The 18694-nt window shown below is 42.5% G+C and overlaps 1 protein-coding gene across 1 annotated transcript in view; it reads left to right on the top strand.

The window, feature by feature from the left end:
* Positions 1 to 18694, top strand: part of LOC139380472 (dachshund homolog 1-like) — a 310374-nt gene that overhangs the window by 174488 nt on the left and 117192 nt on the right. Inside the window, exon 3 of the mRNA XM_071123163.1 lies at positions 2234 to 2386. Coding sequence (XP_070979264.1) covers positions 2234 to 2386 — 153 coding nt within the window. The remainder of the gene's footprint in view (positions 1 to 2233; positions 2387 to 18694) is intronic.

Below are 18694 nucleotides of genomic sequence, written 5' to 3' on the forward strand. Positions count from 1 at the left end.
CATGCCTTTTGCACACACTGTATGTAGACTCCTTTTTTTCTACTGTGTTATTGACTATGTTTTGTTTACTCCATGTGTAACTCTGTGTTGTTGTCTGTTCACACTGCTATGTTTTATCTTGGCCAGGTCGCAGTTGTAAATGAGAACTTGTTCTCAACTAGCCTACCTGGTTAAATAAAGGTGAAATAAAAAACAAAAAAACAACAACAAAATGTGGAATAAGTGATAAGAGGTATGAATACTTTCTGAAGGCACTGTACACACGCATACCCCCCACACACAAACACACACACACACTTCCACGCACATACAACAACCCCCCGCCCATAAACAGAACTAATGGCATATATGTTTTCCTGAATTCATCTGTTCCTATCAAAGCACACAGTGACAGTCAATACAGTGTTAGTTGGGAGAGAGAGAGCCAGCAACACGTTCATAGCAATCACATGTACAAAACAACATCTCGCCTACTTGTTAACCTGCTGCAAAGCTATTTCATGTCATAAGATGTCATGTTTAGCAGCCAGTGGGGGAACAGGCTGCGTAGAGTTACATAGTAACGTTGGGATGTTGTCAGCAGCATGAACATCTATTTCATGTCATAAGATGTCATGTTTAGCAGCCAGTGGGGGAACAGGCTGTGTAGAGTTACATAGTAACGTTGGGATGTTGTCAGCAGCATGAACATCTATTTCATGTCATAAGATGTCATGTTTAGCAGCCAGTGGGGGAACAGGCTGCGTAGAGTTACATAGTAACGTTGGGATGTTGTCAGCAGCATGAACATCTATTTCATGTCATAAGATGTCATGTTTAGCAGCCAGTGGGGGAACAGGCTGCGTAGAGTTACATAGTAACGTTGGGATGTTGTCAGCAGCATGAACATCTATTTCATGTCATAAGATGTCATGTTTAGCAGCCAGTGGGGGAACAGGCTGCGTAGAGTTACATAGTAACGTTGGGATGTTGTCAGCAGCATGAACATCTCCTCTCATAGAACATGGGACTGGTATTTTGTGTTTGGGGATATTTGTCATGTTTGTGATCCATGCTACGCCAACATGTTTTCTGTTCAAGTATTTATGTTTTAATACAGTATATAATAAGTTTGTAGTTAAACATATATACACTACTGTTCAAAAGTTTGTGGTCACTTACAAATGTCCTTGTGTTTGAAAGAAAATAAAAACATTTGCCCATTAAAATAACATCAAATTGATCAGAAATACAGTGTAGACATTGTTAATGTTGTAAATGACTATTGTAGCTGGAAACTGCACATTTTTAATGGAATATCTACATAGGCGTACAGAGGCCCATTATCAGCAACCATCACTCCTGTGTTCCAATGGCACGTTGTGTTAGCTAATCCAAGTTTATCATTTTAAAATGCTAATTGATTATTAGAAAACCCTTTTGCAATTATGTTAGCACAGCTGAAAACTGTTGTTCTGATTAAAGAATCACTAAAACGGGCCTTCTTTAGACTAGTTGAGTATCTGAAGCATCAGCATTGGTGGGTTTCAGCTACAATAGTCATTTACAACATTAACAATGTCTACACTGTATTTCTGATCAATTTGATGTTGTTTTAATTGTACAACAAATGTGCTTTTCTTTCAAAAACAAGGACATTTCTAAGTGACCCCAAACTTTTGAACGGAAGTGTATGTATAGTTGTATTCTTGATGTATATACTGTACATATTCAGTATGTAATATGCTGTATGCATGCATGAATGGTTATCTTATCTCTTTGCCGGGTTATATTTGTATGATGCCCTTTCTTTTGATGCGTACATATTTCGTGATACTGTAGGATACAGACAGAAGAGTAACAAGAAGTGTGTGACAGAATGGCAGTGGGACTGGGGTACACAGGTGTATATGTGCTGTAGGAAGATGCTCTAACCTCTAGACCAGGAATAGACAACTAGATTCAGCCATGGTCCGAGTGGATGGTCGGGGCCTTGAACATGATTATAATCATTTGTACACAGCAAATTGCCCGAACACTTTATGATAAAGTTCCATAATAAATGTATATTTGTAAATGCTTGTTGTTCATTATGTGTGAATAATTCCTAAGATCATTCACACAATGTTTAATATAAAACCTTTTTAAAAGCCTTTAAAAAAGATGCCGCCGCCCCTTGTTCTAGACCCACGAAGTATAGCATTCTAAGTGTGTATCTAACTGTGTCCTGTTCTCTCTGGTGCGGGGTGTCCAGGGCTGACAGCAGCGGCGGCGGCAGCTGCCAACGCGGCCATCGCCGAGGCCATGAAGGTGAAGAAGATCAAGCTGGAGGTGATGAGCAGCTACCACAGCAACGCCAACCAGCATGGGGCCGATGGCGAGAACGGAGATCTCAGCTCCAGCGTGGGTGAGTCAGTCAGTGTGACCTTCATACACACAGATGCAAGCGCACATGAACACTCACACAAAGACATGCATCCAGATATCAATGCAGGTATGAATACATATGCAGACGCACAGACACACACACAGACACACACACACACACACACACACACACACACACACACACACACACACACACACACACACACAGAGACACACATACACACACACACACACACACACACACACACACACACACACACACACACACACACACACACACACACACACACACACACACACACACACAGAGACACACACACACACACACACACACACACACACACACACACACAGAGACACACACACACACTCACACAAAGACATGCATCCAGATATCAATGCAGGTATGAATACATATGCACACACACACACACACACACACACACACACACAGAGACAGACACACACACACACACACACAGAGACACACACACACAGAGACAGACACACACACACACACACACACACACACAGACACACTCACACAAAGACATGCTTCCAGATGTCAATGCAGGTATGAATACATATGCAGACGCACAGACACACACACACACACACACACACACACACCACACACACACGCATAAGCAAGGCGAGGATCAGAGTTTGCAGATCTCAGCTACATACAGCTCGTGTTGAAACAATGCTGTACATTCGCCACTCCAACAATCAATGCACCCGTACAGTAGCTGTCAAGCTAAGGTTCTGGAGTCCCAACATAACTATTCTTGCAAGTGTGGAGCCCAATGTAGGTAGTTCAGAGAATGCAGGTCCAGTTGAAACATCTACAAACTATTTTTTTGTTTTCGTTTTATTTATTTATTTGTACAATTGTTGTGCATTTGAATATAGATCTAAACACATTGTCTAAGTCTTTGTAATGCAATGGTACATTCTGTCTCTACTGCACTGTAAAATCCAATCTAAAAACAACATAGAGATTGTTAAATACTACATTTAATCCATAAACACTGTATCCCAAAGCTATTAGCCATTAACTCAGTCTCTAATTTCTTTAATTTAATCATTGCTTTTTCAATATGTGCCATTTCAATTAATTATTAGCCCAGAAATACAGACAGATTTAGCTATTATTGCCACCGAGCCACTTAGTGTACTGTGGAAAATGATAATATAGTGATGAATTATTATGAGCCCATTACAAATTATAGGATCCATGTAATCCCTAAAGCTTTGATTCGCTAAATAGTATTTTCGATTCACTTACTCTTGCTAAGTGTCTCGATTCATGAATACATTTCGACAGAAGTACTAAGCAGTATGAACAAAGAAGCACAATACTTAAAAAAAAAATGTTGTACGGTTTTATTTGATCTTTTTTAAACAATACAAAACATACACATACAAATGACAACATCATACAAACATCAATTACATCACCCCCCCCCCCCCCCCCATCTCCAGTGCCCACATCACTTTCCACTACATGGCCTGAAACTTCACCATTTTGTTTCTCTCCGTAGCCCACGCAGTTTCAACATTGAAATCATATTTTCCAATGTGTTAATATTGGCTGATTCTAGCTCCGCCCACGACTTCCAGACTTTATAGCGTTCCCTGAAAGCATGGATTATTGAGTCATTATTTGTTTTACACTTATGTCGTGACTCTGCCGTTGTGCTGTAGAATTTGTGAATTGTGTCTCCTGTATAATACATTCTATACGTTAGCTTATACTGGGTTAAGCATAACTTTTAATGAACTGTCATTTTGTTAGTTATGCTCCAACTTTCCCTCCATCTACATTGGTCAGTCCAAAATGACGTATTCATTCTGCCATGGAAATAAAATGTATTTCCGTTTCCCAAATTATTTACAGTTTCTATGCCTTTAGTTTTCCATCTGGACCAATTTACCAGTGAATTGTGAAAAGCTATCCAAGGATTGTTCCATAAGGTTGTGTTTTTTAGGGAGTGATATTGGTTCTTGTTGAGTCCGTTTCATTTTCTTCCATATTGTTATATTGTTTTTAACTAAGAAGTTGTTAATATTCTTAGCTTTATCCTGTGAAAACAGACACGTAAAAATATTCTGGGGATGAGCATCTTCAGTATGTAACCATTGTTCCTCTTTAGTGCATTTAACTACATGTCATAGGTAAAAGCCTTAGGTAGCGTGTTTATTCAATTCCAGATCTGGAAGGTTAAAACCACCCTCAGACTTAGGAAAATGTCAAATGTCTGTTATGGTGACTGAGTATACTTTTTTAAAGAATGTCTTCGGTGGTGTATTGCTATTACCCAGAATACATGTAAAAACATTGGGAGCCATGCTGGTTTATTCTACCTGTAAGACTTATGGGAAGATTGTTCCATTTCATTAGATCTGCTTTCATGTCGTTGAAATGGGATAAAGTTGTCTTTATATATTTGTGTGTTTGTTGACACTTATTGAGTATCCTAAATATTTGTTGTGGTCTACTTAAAGGATTGCTGATCTGCTTTCGTACTTTTTGCATGTGCTCAGGTCATCAATCCAAGAGAATAGACCAATAAAAAGAAAGACAACGACAGATGAGAAAACAAGGCCACGCGGTTACCAAAATCAAGACAAATGAGAAAACAAGGCCACGCGGTTACCAAAATCAAGACAAATGAGAAAACAAGGCCACGCGGTTACCAAAATCAAGACAAATGGGAAAACAAGGCCACGCGGTTACCAAAATCAAGACAAATGAGAAAACAAGGCCACGCGGTTACCAAAATCAAGACAAATGAGAAAACAAGGCCATGCGGTTACCAAAATCAAGACAAATGAGAAAACAAGGCCACGCGGTTACCAAAATCAAGACAAATGAGAAAACAAGGCCACGCGGTTACCAAAATCAAGACAAATGAGAAAACAAGGCCACGCGGTTACCAAAACCAAGACAAATGAGAAAACAAGGCCACGCGGTTACCAAAATCAAGACAAATGAGAAAACAAGGCTACGCGGTTACCAAAATCAAGACAAATGCGAATAAGAGCTAATAAGAATGACAATGGAGTTAATAAGAAACTGTTTTATCTTTTTACAGTATAAACTGAAACCTTGAGCACATGGCCTGCCAGCCACACATAAGATCGCACTCCTTGAAGAATCAGCATTCTGTTGAAGGGAGCAGTGGTGTGTGCGCGTGTACATGTCTGTGTGTGTGTGTGTGTGTGTGTGTGTGTGTGTGTGTGTGTGTGTGCGCATGTACATGTCTGTGTTTATTTGTGTGTGTGTGTGTATATGAGTGTGGATCCGCATGCATATGTGTGTGTTGGTGTGGATACGCGGGCCACGGCATTAGCTCCCTGAGTGAAATATATGGCGGGGACGCCTCTCGGCCCCATCCACAATCAATTGGATTATTTTCCTTTAATATTTACTCACAGCGATGAGATGCTTGTGTGCATGGTGATGAACAGTCTGCCACTGGCATTTGAAGGTGACCTGTCACTGTGTATGGACAAATCTCTCGCTCGCGGAAATGTAGAAAATAAATCATTAGGGGCTAGGCAGGGAGACAGACATTCTCTCTCTCTCTCTATCTATTTCTCTCTTTCTATACCCGTCTCCCTCTCTCTCTTTCTCTCCTTCTTCCCCCTCTCGCTTACTCTCCCCGGATTTAAATCGCTCTCAGATTTATGATTTGTATGAATGCTTTGTTTCGTTGCTGAGAAAAATGATGTTTGGTACTGAAGTCATCCTGATATTGATTACTGGGTGTTGCAGAAATGTCTTATTTATTTCGGCCAGTCTTGTGTGACAGGGTGTCCAGCCGAAGTCATCTTAATCAGTGGTTCTCAATCCTCTCCTAGGGGACCCCCAGCCATTCCTGGTGTTTGATCTATTCCACAGCTAGTACACTCAATTCAACTGGTCAACTCATTATGTGAATCAGGTGAGCTAGTTGAGGGCTACAACATCATTGTGAAACGTCTGGGGGTCCCTAAGGACAGAGTTTGAGAACCATTGATCTAGATAATCAGCAGGATATATATGGCCCTAGTAAAGTATCTTTAGATGGGCCACAGAGAGAGAAATTCATATTTAACCAACATTTATGAAAGGAACACAACATTCCTTTAATGTTATGGCCTACAGTAGTATAGTATAGTCTGTTCAGATTGACTGTGGAGAGAGAGCATGTTTAAAAAGGGACACAACATTCCTTTAATGTTATGGCCTACAGTAGTATAGTATAGTCTGTTCAGATTGACTGTGGAGAGGGAGAGAGAGCATGTTTAAAAAGGGACACAACATTCCTTTAATGTTATGGCCTACAGTAGTATAGTATAGTCTGTTCAGATGGACTGTGGAGAGAGAGCATGTTTAAAAAGGGAACACAACATTACTTTAATGTTATGGCCTACAGTAGTATAGTATAGTCTGTTCAGATGGACTGTGGAGAGGGAGAGAGCATATTTAAAAAGGGACACAACATTCCTTTAATGTTATGGCCTACAGTAGTATAGTATAGTCTGTTCAGGAGGACTGTGGAGAGAGAGCATGTTTAAAAAGGGAAAGCAACATTCCTTCGATGTTCCTTCAACATTATGTAGTTAGTATACTCTCAGATGGGCCAGGGAAAGAGAGCAACATTTAAGCAATGTTTAAAAAGAGAAAGCCAAAGTTTCTTCAACATTTAAAAGGAAAAAGCAACATTCCATCTATGTTTAAATTGGTAGTTGTACACAAAGGTTTGTTTGAATAGACCAGGAAGGGTAAGCTATTATCAAATGGAATTTCTCCTCAGATACTTACCCGGTTAAATGAACTTGTCAAGGGATCTCTTTTACTGAAAGGAAACATATTGCATTAAGTAGTCATGTTTCTGAAGGGATCTCTTTTACTGAAAGGAAATGTATTGCGTTAAGTAGTCATGTTTGTGAAGGGATCTCTTTTACTGAAAGTAAACATATTGCGTTAAGTAGTCATGTTTGTGAAGGGATCTCTTTTACTGAAAGGGAATGTATTGCCTTAAGTAGTCATGTTTCTGAAGGGATCTCTTTTACCGAAAGGAAACGTATTGCGTTAAGTAGTCATGTTTCTGAAGGGATCTCTTTTACCGAAAGGAAACGTATTGCGTTAAAACAAAAAACGAACCTATTCCACTGTAGCATTAATATGGCGCCAGAGAACAAAGCTGACGTTTTACGTATTCCTAACCAATTGTGCTTTTTTGTTAGTTTCTTTGCCTTTTTTTACTTATTTTGTACATAATGTTGCTGTTACCGTCCTTATGACCGAAAATAATATTTGGAAAATAAAATTGATGACGTACTGCGGAAGATTAAACTACCAACGGGACATTCAAAACTGTTGTATCTCTTGCTTCACGGAGTCGTGGCTAAATGACCACATTATCAACATAACAGCTGGCTGGTTATACGCCGTATCGGCAGGATAGTACAGCGGCATCTGGTAAGACAAGGGGCGGATAACTATGTATTTTTGTAAATAAAGGCTGGTGCACAATATCTAAGGAAGTCTCGAGGTTTTGCTCACCTGAGGTAGAGTATCTCATGATAAGCTGTGGACCACACTATATACCTAGAGAGTTTTCATCTGTATTTTTCGTAGCTGTCTACATACCACCACAGACAGATGCTGGCACTAAGACCGCACTGAATGAGCTGTATTCTGCCATAAGCAAACAGGAAAAGGCCCACCCAGAGGTGGAGCTCGTAGTGGCCGAGAACTTTAATACAGGGAAACTTAAATCCATTTTACCAAATTTCTGTCAGCATGTTAAATGTGCAACCAGAGGGAAAAAAAACTCTGGACCACCTTTACTCCACACACAGGGACACATACAAAGCTCTTCCTCGCCCTCAAATTTGGCATAATCATATCCTCCAGATACCTGCTTACAAGCAAAAACTAAAGCAGGAAGCACCAGTGACTAGATCAATAAAAAAGCGGTCAGATTAAGCAGATGCTACAGGACTGTTTTGCTAGCACAGACTGGAATATGCTACGGGATTCTTCCAATGGCATTGAGGAGTACACCACATTAGTCACGCCGCCAAACTTACCCTATTAAAACTGACTATCCTACCGATCCTCAACTTCGGCGATGTCATCTACAAAATAGCTTCCAATACTCTACTCAGCAAACTGGATGCAGTTTATCACAGTGCCATCCGCTTTGTTACTAAAGCACCTTATACCACCCACCCCGCGACTTGTATGTTCTAGTCGGCTGGCCCTCGCTACATATTCGTCGCCAGACCCACTGGCTCCAGGTCATCTACAAGTCCATGCTAGGTAAAGCTCCGCCTTATCTCAGTTCACTGGTCACGATGGCAACACCCACCCGTTGAACGCGCACCAGCAGGTGTATCTCACTGATCATCCCTAAAGCCAACACCTCATTTGGCCGCCTTTCCTTCCAGTTCTCTGCTGCCTGTGACTGGAACGAATTGCAAAAATCGTTGAAGTTGGAGACTTTTATCTCCCTCACCAAATTTAAACATCTGCTATCTGAGCAGCTAACCGATCGCTGCAGCTGTACATAGTCCATCTGTAAATAGCCCACCCAATTTACCTACCTCATGCCCATACTGTTTTTATTTATTTACTTTTCTGCTCTTTTGCACACCAATATCTCTACCTGCACATGACCATCTGATCATTTATCACTCCAGTGTTAATCTGCTAAAATCGTAATTATTTGCCTACCTCCTCATGCCTTTTGCACACAATGTATATAGACTCCTTTTTTAATAAAAAAAAAAATTATACTGTGTTATTGACTTGTTTATTGTTTACTCCATCTGTGTTGTTGTCTGTTCACACTGCTATGCTTTATCTTGGCCAGGTCGCAGTTGTAAATGAGACCTTGTTCTCAACTAGCCTACCTGGTTAAATAAAGGTTAAATAAATAAATTAAAGTCACTGGCTTCATCGATAAGTGCATCGATGATGTCGTCGCCACAGTGACCGTACGAACATACCCCAACCAGAAGTCATGGATTACAAGCAACATCCGCACTGAGCTAAAGGATAGAGCTGCCGCTTTCAAAGAGCGGGACACTAACCCGGAAGCTGAGAAATCCCTCTTTGCCCACCAAAGAACCATCAAAAAGGCAAGGCGTCAGTACAGGACAAGGATCGAATCGTACTTCACCGGCTCTGACGCTCGTCTGATATGCAGGACTTGCAAACCATTACGGACTAAACAGCCGAGAGCTGCCCTGTGACACGAGCCTTCCAGACAAGCTAAACTACTTCTATGCTTGCTTCGAGGCAAATAACACTGAAACATGCATGAGAGCACAAGCTCTTCCGGAAGACTGTGATCACACTCTCCGCTGCCGATGTGAGTAAGGTCACAGGGTCACAGGGCCAGACGGATTACCAGGATGTGTACTCCGAGCATGTGCTGACCAACTGGCATGTGTCTTCACTGACCTTTTCAACCTCTCCCTGTCCACGTCTGTAATACTAACATGTTTCAAGCAGACATCCATAGTCCCTGTGCCCAAGAACACTAAAGTAACATGCCTAAATGACTACCAACCCATAGCACTCACGTCTGTAGCCATGAAGTGCTTTGAAAGGCTGGCATGGCTCACATCAACACCATCAACACCATTATCCCAGAAACCCTAGACCCACTCCAATTTGCATACCTCCCTAAAAGACCCACAGATTATGCTATCTCTATTGCACTCCACACTGCCCTTTCCCACCTGGACAATAGGAATACCTGTGAGAATGCTTTTCATTGGGGTGACAGGTAGCCAAGTGGTTATAGCGTTGAACGAGTAACCGAAAGGTTCCAAGACAAGGTAAAAATCTGTCAGTCTGCCCCAGAACAAGGCAGTTAATCCACTGTTCCAAGGCCATCATTGAAAATAAGAATGTGTTCTTAACTGACTTGCTAGTTAAATAAAGGTAAAACAAATATAAAAATAAATTGACAACAGCTCAGCGTTCAACACCATAGTGCCCTCAAAGCTCATCATTAAGTTATGGACCCTTGGACTAATCTCCTTCTGCAACTGGATCCTGGACTTCCTGACGGGCCACCCCCAGGTGGTAAGGGTAGGTTTCAACACATCTGCCACGCTGATCCTCAACACAGGGGCCCCTCAGGGGTGTGTGCTCAGTCCCCTCATGTACTCCCTGTTCACTCATGACTGCATGGCCAGGCACGACTCCAACACAATCATTAAGTTTGCCGATGATACAACAGTGGTTGGTCTGATCACCAATAACGACGATACAACCTATGGGGAGGAGGTCAGAGACCTGGCAGTGTGGTGCCAGGACAACAACCTCTCCCTCAATGTGATCAAGACAAAGGAGATGATTGTGGACTACAGGATAAATATGACAAGCACAACCCCATTCTCATCGATGAGGCTGTGGTGAAGCAGGTTGAAAGCTTCAAGTTCCTTGGTGTCCACATCACCAACGACCTAACATTGCTATTGTTATTTTACTGCTGCTCTTTAATATTTCTTATTCTTATTTGTATTTTTTAAAACTGGATTGTTGGTTAGTGGCTCTTAATTAAGCATTTCACTGTAAGGTCTATGCTCTACCTGTTGTATTTGGCGCATGTGACTAATACATTTTGATTTGATTTGAATTACAACTCATTTATGCCATGAAGAGCATAAACATTTAGCTCATGTTTGCAATATAATCTGCTCCACTCTCAGCACTCAGGCCCTTGTTGATGATACTGCTCAAGCTAATGCTTACACTGCAGGGCAGTGCTGATGAGGAAGTGAATTAATGCTCTCTTTTAAAGAGAGAGAGTTCATAGATATTCAAAAGGGTTGATAGTGATAATGACATTGTAACTATTGAAATACGTAATACTACTACTAATAGTTTCAGACAAAAGCAGAGACAGAGCGGCAGATACCGGCATACAAGTCAGAGGCAAAGCAGAGACAGAGAGAGGTAGAATTAGAGGCCGAGGCAGGGACAGAAACAAAGGGAGGGACAAAGGCAGAGGCAGACACAGAGGCAGACACAGAGGCAGACACAGGCAGAGGTCGAACCAGAGAGACAGAGACAGAGCTAAAAACAGAAGCAGAAGAATTTACAGAGGCAGACAAAGAGGTAGAGACAGAGGCTGAGACAGGGAGTGAAGGACACCTTGTTCTGTTGGTGGAGTAGGATTGCTTTGCGTCTTTGTGTTGACGTCAATGGAACAGGCTAAAGTTTCTCTCCCCCACATCAGAGAGAGAGAGAGAGCTTGTTCTCTGATTAGACAAACAGTTTGTCTCTCACTCTCTTTGATTCTCTCTGGCAGTCTTTCGAATGAGGTGGTGTGTGTTGGTTTCAAAGGGGGTTCAGAGGCCCTCTCGATGTGTACAATGTGGATTGTTCTTGTGGCTTTCAGGAAATGACACAATTACAGATCACAGACCCAGGTAGAGCATGTGGGGCACTAGGCCTTTCAGTTGGATAAACAGCCTGCTGAATCAAACCAAAATGTATTTGTTGCGTACACAGTTTAGCAGATGTTATAGAAGTTGCAGCAAAATGCTTACGTTACTAGCTCCTAAAAATGTAGTAATGTCAAACAGGTACACAAATAATACATTTAAAAAACAAGAAAACAGAAAGAACAACAAGAAGTCAAGAAATGTCAGAACGAATCCAGTAACAGCCTAATTAGCACTTTAACAGTGATCCAAATGCAATCTACAGTTGAAGTCGGAGGTTTACATACACCTTAGCCAAGTACATTTAAACTCAGTTTTTCACAAGTCCTGACATTTAATCCAAGTAAGATTTCCCTGTTTTAGGTTATTTAGGATCACCACTTTATTTTAAGAATGTGAAATGTCAGAATAATATTTGAGAGAATTATTTATTTCAGCTTTTATTTCTTTCATCACATTCCCAGTGGGTCAGAAGTTTACATACACTCAATTTGTATTTGGTAGCATTGCCTTGGGTCAAACATTTTGGGTAGTCTTCCACAAGCTTCCCACAATAAGTAGGGTGTATTTTGGCCCATTCCTCCTGACAGAGCTGGTGTAACTGAGTCAGGTTTGTAAGGCCTCCTTGCTCACACATGCTATTTTCAGTTCTGCCCACACATTTTCTATAGGATTGAGGTCAGGGCTTTGTGATGGCCACTCCAATACCGTGACTTTGTTGTCCTTAAGCCATTTTTCCACCACTTTGGAATTATGCTTGGGGTCATTGTCCATTTGGAAGACCCATTTGCAACCAAGCTATATCTTTCTGACTGATGTCTTGAGATGTTGCTTCAATATATCCACATAGTTTGCCTTCCTCATGAATCAATCTATTTTGTGAAGTGCACCAGTCCCCCCTGCAGCAAAGCACCCCCACAACATGATGCTGCCACCCCCGTGCCTCACGGTTGGGATGGTGTTCTTCGGCTTTCAAGGCTCCCCCTTTTTCTTCCAACCATAACGACGGTCATTATGACCAAACAGTTCTATTTCTGTTTCATCAGACCAGAGGACATTTCTCCAAGAAGTACGATCTTTGTCCCCGTGTGCAGTTGCAAACCGTAGTCTGGCTTTTTTAATGTTTTGGAGCAGTGGCTTCTTTCTTGCTGAGCGGCCTTTCAGGTTATGTCGATATAATACTTGTTTTACTGTGAATATAGATACTTTTGTACCTGTTTCCTCCAGCATCTTCACAAGGTCCTTTGCTGTTGTTTTGGGATTGATTTGCACTTTTCGCACCAAAGTACGTTCATCTCTAGGAGACAGAACACGTCTCCTTCCTGAGCGGTATGACGGCTGCATGGTCCCATGGTGTTTATACTTGCGTACTATTGTTTGTACAGATGAACGTGGTACCTTCAGGTGTTTGGAAATTTCTCCCAAGGATGAGCCAGACTTGAGGTCTACAATTTTTTTGTGAGGTCTTGGCTGATTTCTTTTGATTTTCCCATGATGTCAAGCAAAGAGGCACTGAGTTTGAAGGTAGGCCTTGAAATACATCCACAGGTACACCTCCAATTGACTCAAATGATGTCAATTAGCCTATCAGAAGCTTCTAAAGCCATTGCATACTTTTCTGGAATTTTCCAAGCTGTTTAAAGCCACAGTCAACTTAGTGTATGTCAACTTCTGACCCACTGGAATTGTGATACAGTGAATTATAAGTTAAATAATCTATTTGTAAACAATTGTTGGAAAAATTACTTGTGGCATGCACAAAGTAGATGTCCTAACCGACTTGCCAAGACTGGACATGTTCTGGCTTAAGCAGGGGGACTCGTCTGGCCCTGCAGGATTTGAGGTGACCAAGAACCCAATGGTCACTCTGACAGTGCTCTATAGTTCCTCTAAGATGGTGGAAACTTCCAGAAGGACAACCATCTCTGCAGCACTCCACCAATCAGGCCTTTATGGTAGAGCGGCCAGACGGAAGCCACTCCTCAGTAAAAGGCACATGACAGCCCGCTTGGAGTTTGCCAAAAGGCACCTAAAGACTCTCAGACCATGAGAAACAAGATGCTCTTGTCTGATAAAACCAAGATTGAACTCTTTGGCCTGAATGCCAAGCGTCACGTCTGAAAGAAACATGGCGCCATCCCTACGGTGAAGCATGGTGGTGACAGCATCATGCTGTGGGAGTGTTTTTCCTCAGCAGGGACTGGGAGACTAGTCAGGATCGAGGGAAAGATGAACGGAGCGAAGTACAGAGAGATCCTACATGAAAACCTGCTCCAGAGTGCTCAGGACCTCAGACTGTGGCGGAAGTTCACCTTCCAACAGGACAACGACCCTAAGCACACAGCAAAGACAATGCAGGAGTGGCTTCAGGACAAGTCTCTGGATATCCTTGAGTAGCCCAGGCAGAGCCCAGACTTGAACCTGATCAGACATCTCTGGAGAGACAAGAAAATAGCTGTGCAGCAACGCTCCCCATCCATCCTGACAGAGCTTGAGAGGATCTGCAGAGAAGAATGGGAGAAACTCCCCAAATACAGGTGTGTCATACCTAAGAGTCATACCTAATAAGACTTGAGGCTTTATTCCCTACCAAAGGTGCTTCAACAAAGTACCGAGTAAAGGGTCTGAATAATTATGCAAATGTGATAGTTCTGTTGTTTTTTTATTTCAAAAAATTTGCAAACCTTTCCAAAACCCAGTTTTATCTTATGGGGTATTGTGTGTAGATTGATGTGGGGAAAAACATGTTTTTTTTATCAATTTTAGAATCAGGCTGTAACCTAACGAAATGTGGAAAAAGTCAAGTGGTCTGAATATTTTTTGAAGTGGGTAAAAAGGTATGTGAACATGTTTTAAGTGGCCAGTGTTCAATAGCTCTATGTACATAGGGCGGTGGTCTCTAAGTTGCAGGGCAGAGTACTCGGTGGTAGCCGGCTAGTGACACTGTCTGAGCTTCAGGGCAGGGTACTGGGCAGAGGCCGGCTAGTGGTGACTTGTTACCATCTGATGGCCTGGAGATGAAGCTCTTTATCAGTCTCTCAGTCCCAGCTGGGGTCCTTGATGATCTTCTTAGCCTTCCAGTGACACCAGGTGCTGTAGATGTGTTGGAGGGCAGCCAGTGTGTCCCCGTTGATATGTTGGGCTGACCTCGGTCATCAGGCCTACCACTGTTTTGTCGTCAGCAAACTTACCGATTGGGTTGGAGACTTGCATGGCCACGCATTCATGGGTGAACAGGGAGTACAGGATGGGCTGAGCATCACCTCTGTGGGGCCCCCTTAATGAGGATCAGCGTGTCGGAAGTGTTGTTGCCTACCTTCACCACTTGGGGTCAGAATGTCAGGAAGTCCAGGATGCAGTTGCACTGGGAGGGGTTCAGACCCAGGGCCCTGAGCTTAGTGATCAGCTTGGAGGGCACTACGGTGTTGAAGGCCGAGCTGTATTTGATGAACACCATTTTTACATAAGTATTCCTCTTGTACAGGTGGGATAGGGTAGTGTGCAGTGCAATGGCGATTGTGTCATCCGTGTATCTATTGGAGAGGTATGAAAACTGTAGTGGGTCTAGGGTGTCAGGTAAGATGGAGGTGATATAGTCCTTAACTAGCCTCTCAAAGCACTTCATGATTAGAGAAGTGAATGCTATGGGGTGATATTCATTTAGTTCAGTTACATTCACTTTCCTGGGTACAGGAATGATGGTGGACATCTTGAAGCAAGTGGAGACAACAGACTGGGATAGTGAGAGATTGAATATGTCCGTAAACCCTCTAGCCAGCTGGTATGCGCATGCTCTCAAGACGTTGCTTGGGTTGCCTTCTGGGCCGGCAGCCTTGCGAGGGTTAACATATTTAAATATCTCACTTACGTTAGCCACAAAGACCTTGTGAGATGCTCAGTGATGTTTTCCTCATAATGTGTGAAGAAGGTGTTTAGCTTGTCCGGAAGCGTGGTGTCAGTGTCCTCGATGTAGCTGGCTTTTGCTTTATAATCCATGATTGTTGGAGTCCCAGCCACATGTGTACTGTGTCTGAGCCATTGAATTGCCACTCCACTTTATCTCTATGCTAACATTTTGCTATTTTAATCGCCTTACGGAGGTCTGTTTGGGCACGTCCATGTTCACAGTCACCCGGGATGAATGGAGCTGCCTCCTCTGTTTCTGTGAGTTGAAAAAAATAAAAACCCTGAATACTATTTCCCAAGTCACGTGAGGTTGACTAATCATCCATTGAGGCCACTGGAGGCTGAATGTGGGAGGAAAAGTTAACTGGAGGCTGTATGTGGGAAGAACAGTCAACTGGAGGCTGTATGTGGGAAGAACAGTCAACTGGAGGCTGTATGTGGGAGGAACAGTCAACTGGAGGCTGTATGTGGGAGGAACAGTCAACTGGAGGCTGTATGTGGGAAGAACAGTCACCTGGAGGATGTATGTGGAATGAAGAGTCAACTGGAGGCTCTACGTGGGAGGAACAGTCAACTGGAGGCTGTGTGTAGGAAGAACAGTCAACTGGAGGCTGAATGTGGAAGGAACAGTCAACTGGAGGCTGTGTGTGGGAAGGACAGTCAACTGGAGGCTGTATGTGGGAGGAAGAGTCAACTGGAGGCTGTATGTGGGAGGAAGAGTCAACTGGAGGCTGTATGTGGAAAGAACAGTCAACTGGAGGCTGTATGTGGAAAGAACAGTCATCTGGAGGTTGTATGGGGGAAGAACAGTCAACGGGAGGCTGTGTGTGGGAAGAACAGTCAACTGGAGGCTGTATGTGGGAGGAACAGTCAACTGGAGACTGTATGTGGGAGGAACAGTCAACTGGAGGCTGTATGGGGGAAGAACAGTCAACTGGAGGCTGTATGTGGGAAAAACAGTCAACTGGAGGCTGTGTGTAGGAATATCAGTCAACTGGAGGCTGTATGTGGGAAGAACAGTCATCTGGAGGCTGTATGTTGGAGGAACAGTCATCTGGAGGCTGTATATGGGAGGAACAGTCAACTGGAGGCTGTATGGGGGAAGAACAGTCAGCTGGAGGCTGTATGGGGGAAGAACAGTCAACTGGATGTATGTAGGAGGAAGAGTCAAATGGAGGCTGTATGTGGGAGTGACAGTCAACTGACTGACCAAGACCAGTATGACCAACATTTCTTTAAATGTGGGAACCAGCTGAGATAAAATCTCTGATTAATATAGATCATGATTGAATGCCTGGGGCAATAATTATTATTATTATCAGAGTTTTTCAATTTGGTATCTATAATGCAAGGACAGTGGTCGCTGATATAATTTGCAAAAACACCACTAGCAAAATGTTTATGGGGACAGTTAGTCAGGATAAAGTTAATTAATGAGGAGTTTGCTAGGTTTTTTACGTTCATCCGAGTGTTTTTTTATCAGCTGAGTCAAGTTGAAAACAGATCATCTTAAGCTGATCTGAGGCATGTGTAATCCAATCAAGATTTAGATCTCCTCACACAACCAGTTCAGATACCAGAAAGGCTTTTATACAATCAGAAATAATACCAACAGCCTCCACCAAAGTGTCGGAGGGGCGGTAGACCACAGCAATAAATACAGTGCCTTGCGAAAGTATTCGGCCCCCTTGAACTTTGCAACCTTTTGCCACATTTCAGGCTTCAAACATAAAGATATAAAACTGTATTTTTTTGTGAAGAATCAACAACAAGTGGGACACAATCATGAAGTGGAACGACATTTATTGGATATTTCTAACTTTTTTAACAAATCAAAAACTGAAAAATTGGGCGTGCAAAATTATTCAGCCCATTTACTTTCAGTGCAGCAAACTCTCTCCAGAAGTTCAGTGAGGATCTCTGAATGATCCAATGTTGACCTAAATGACTAATGATGATAAATACAATCCACCTGTGTGTAATCAAGTCTCCGTATAAATGCACCTGCACTGTGATAGTCTCAGACGTCCGTTAAAAGCGCAGAGAGCATCATGAAGAACAAGGAACACACCAGGCAGGTCCGAGATACTGATGTGAAGAAGTTTAAAGCCGGATTTGGATACAAAAAGATTTCCCAAGCTTTAAACATCCCAAGGAGCACTGTGCAAGCGATAATATTGAAATGGAAGGAGTATCAGACCACTGCAAATCTACCAAGACCTGGCTGTCCCTCTAAACTTTCAGCTCATACAAGGAGAAGACTGATCAGAGATGCAGCCAAGAGGCCCATGATCACTCTGGATGAACTGCAAAGATCTACAGCTGAGGTGGGAGACTCAGTCCATAGGACAACAATCAGTCGTATACTGCACAAATCTGGCCTTTATGGAAGAGTGGCAAGAAGAAAGCCATTTCTTAAAGATATCCATAAAAAGTGTTGTTTAAAGTTTGCCACAAGCCACCTGGGAGACACACCAAACATGTGGAAGAAGGTGCTCTGGTCAGATGAAACCAAAATGTAACTTTTTGGCAACAATGCAAAACATTATGTTTAGCGTAAAAGCAACACAGCTGAACACACCATCCCCACTGTCAAACATGGTGGTGGCAGCATCATGGTTTGGGCCTGCTTTTCTTCAGCAGGGACAGGGAAGATGGTTAAAATTGATGGGAAGATGGATGGAGCCAAATACAGGACCATTCTGGAAGAAAACCTGATGGAGTCTGCAAAAGACCTGAGACTGGGACGGAGATTTGTCTTCTAACAAGACAATGATCCAAAACATAAAGCAAAATCTACAATGGAATGGTTCAAAAATAAACATATCCAGGTGTTAGAATGGCCAAGTCAAAGTCCAGACCTGAATCCAATCGAGAATCTGTGGAAAGAACTGAAAACTGCTGTTCACAAATGCTCTCCATCCAACCTCACTGAGCTCGAGCTGTTTTGCAAGGAGGA

Source organism: Oncorhynchus clarkii, chromosome 22 (genome assembly GCF_045791955.1).
Source record: "Oncorhynchus clarkii lewisi isolate Uvic-CL-2024 chromosome 22, UVic_Ocla_1.0, whole genome shotgun sequence".
Lineage (NCBI taxonomy): Eukaryota > Metazoa > Chordata > Actinopteri > Salmoniformes > Salmonidae > Oncorhynchus > Oncorhynchus clarkii.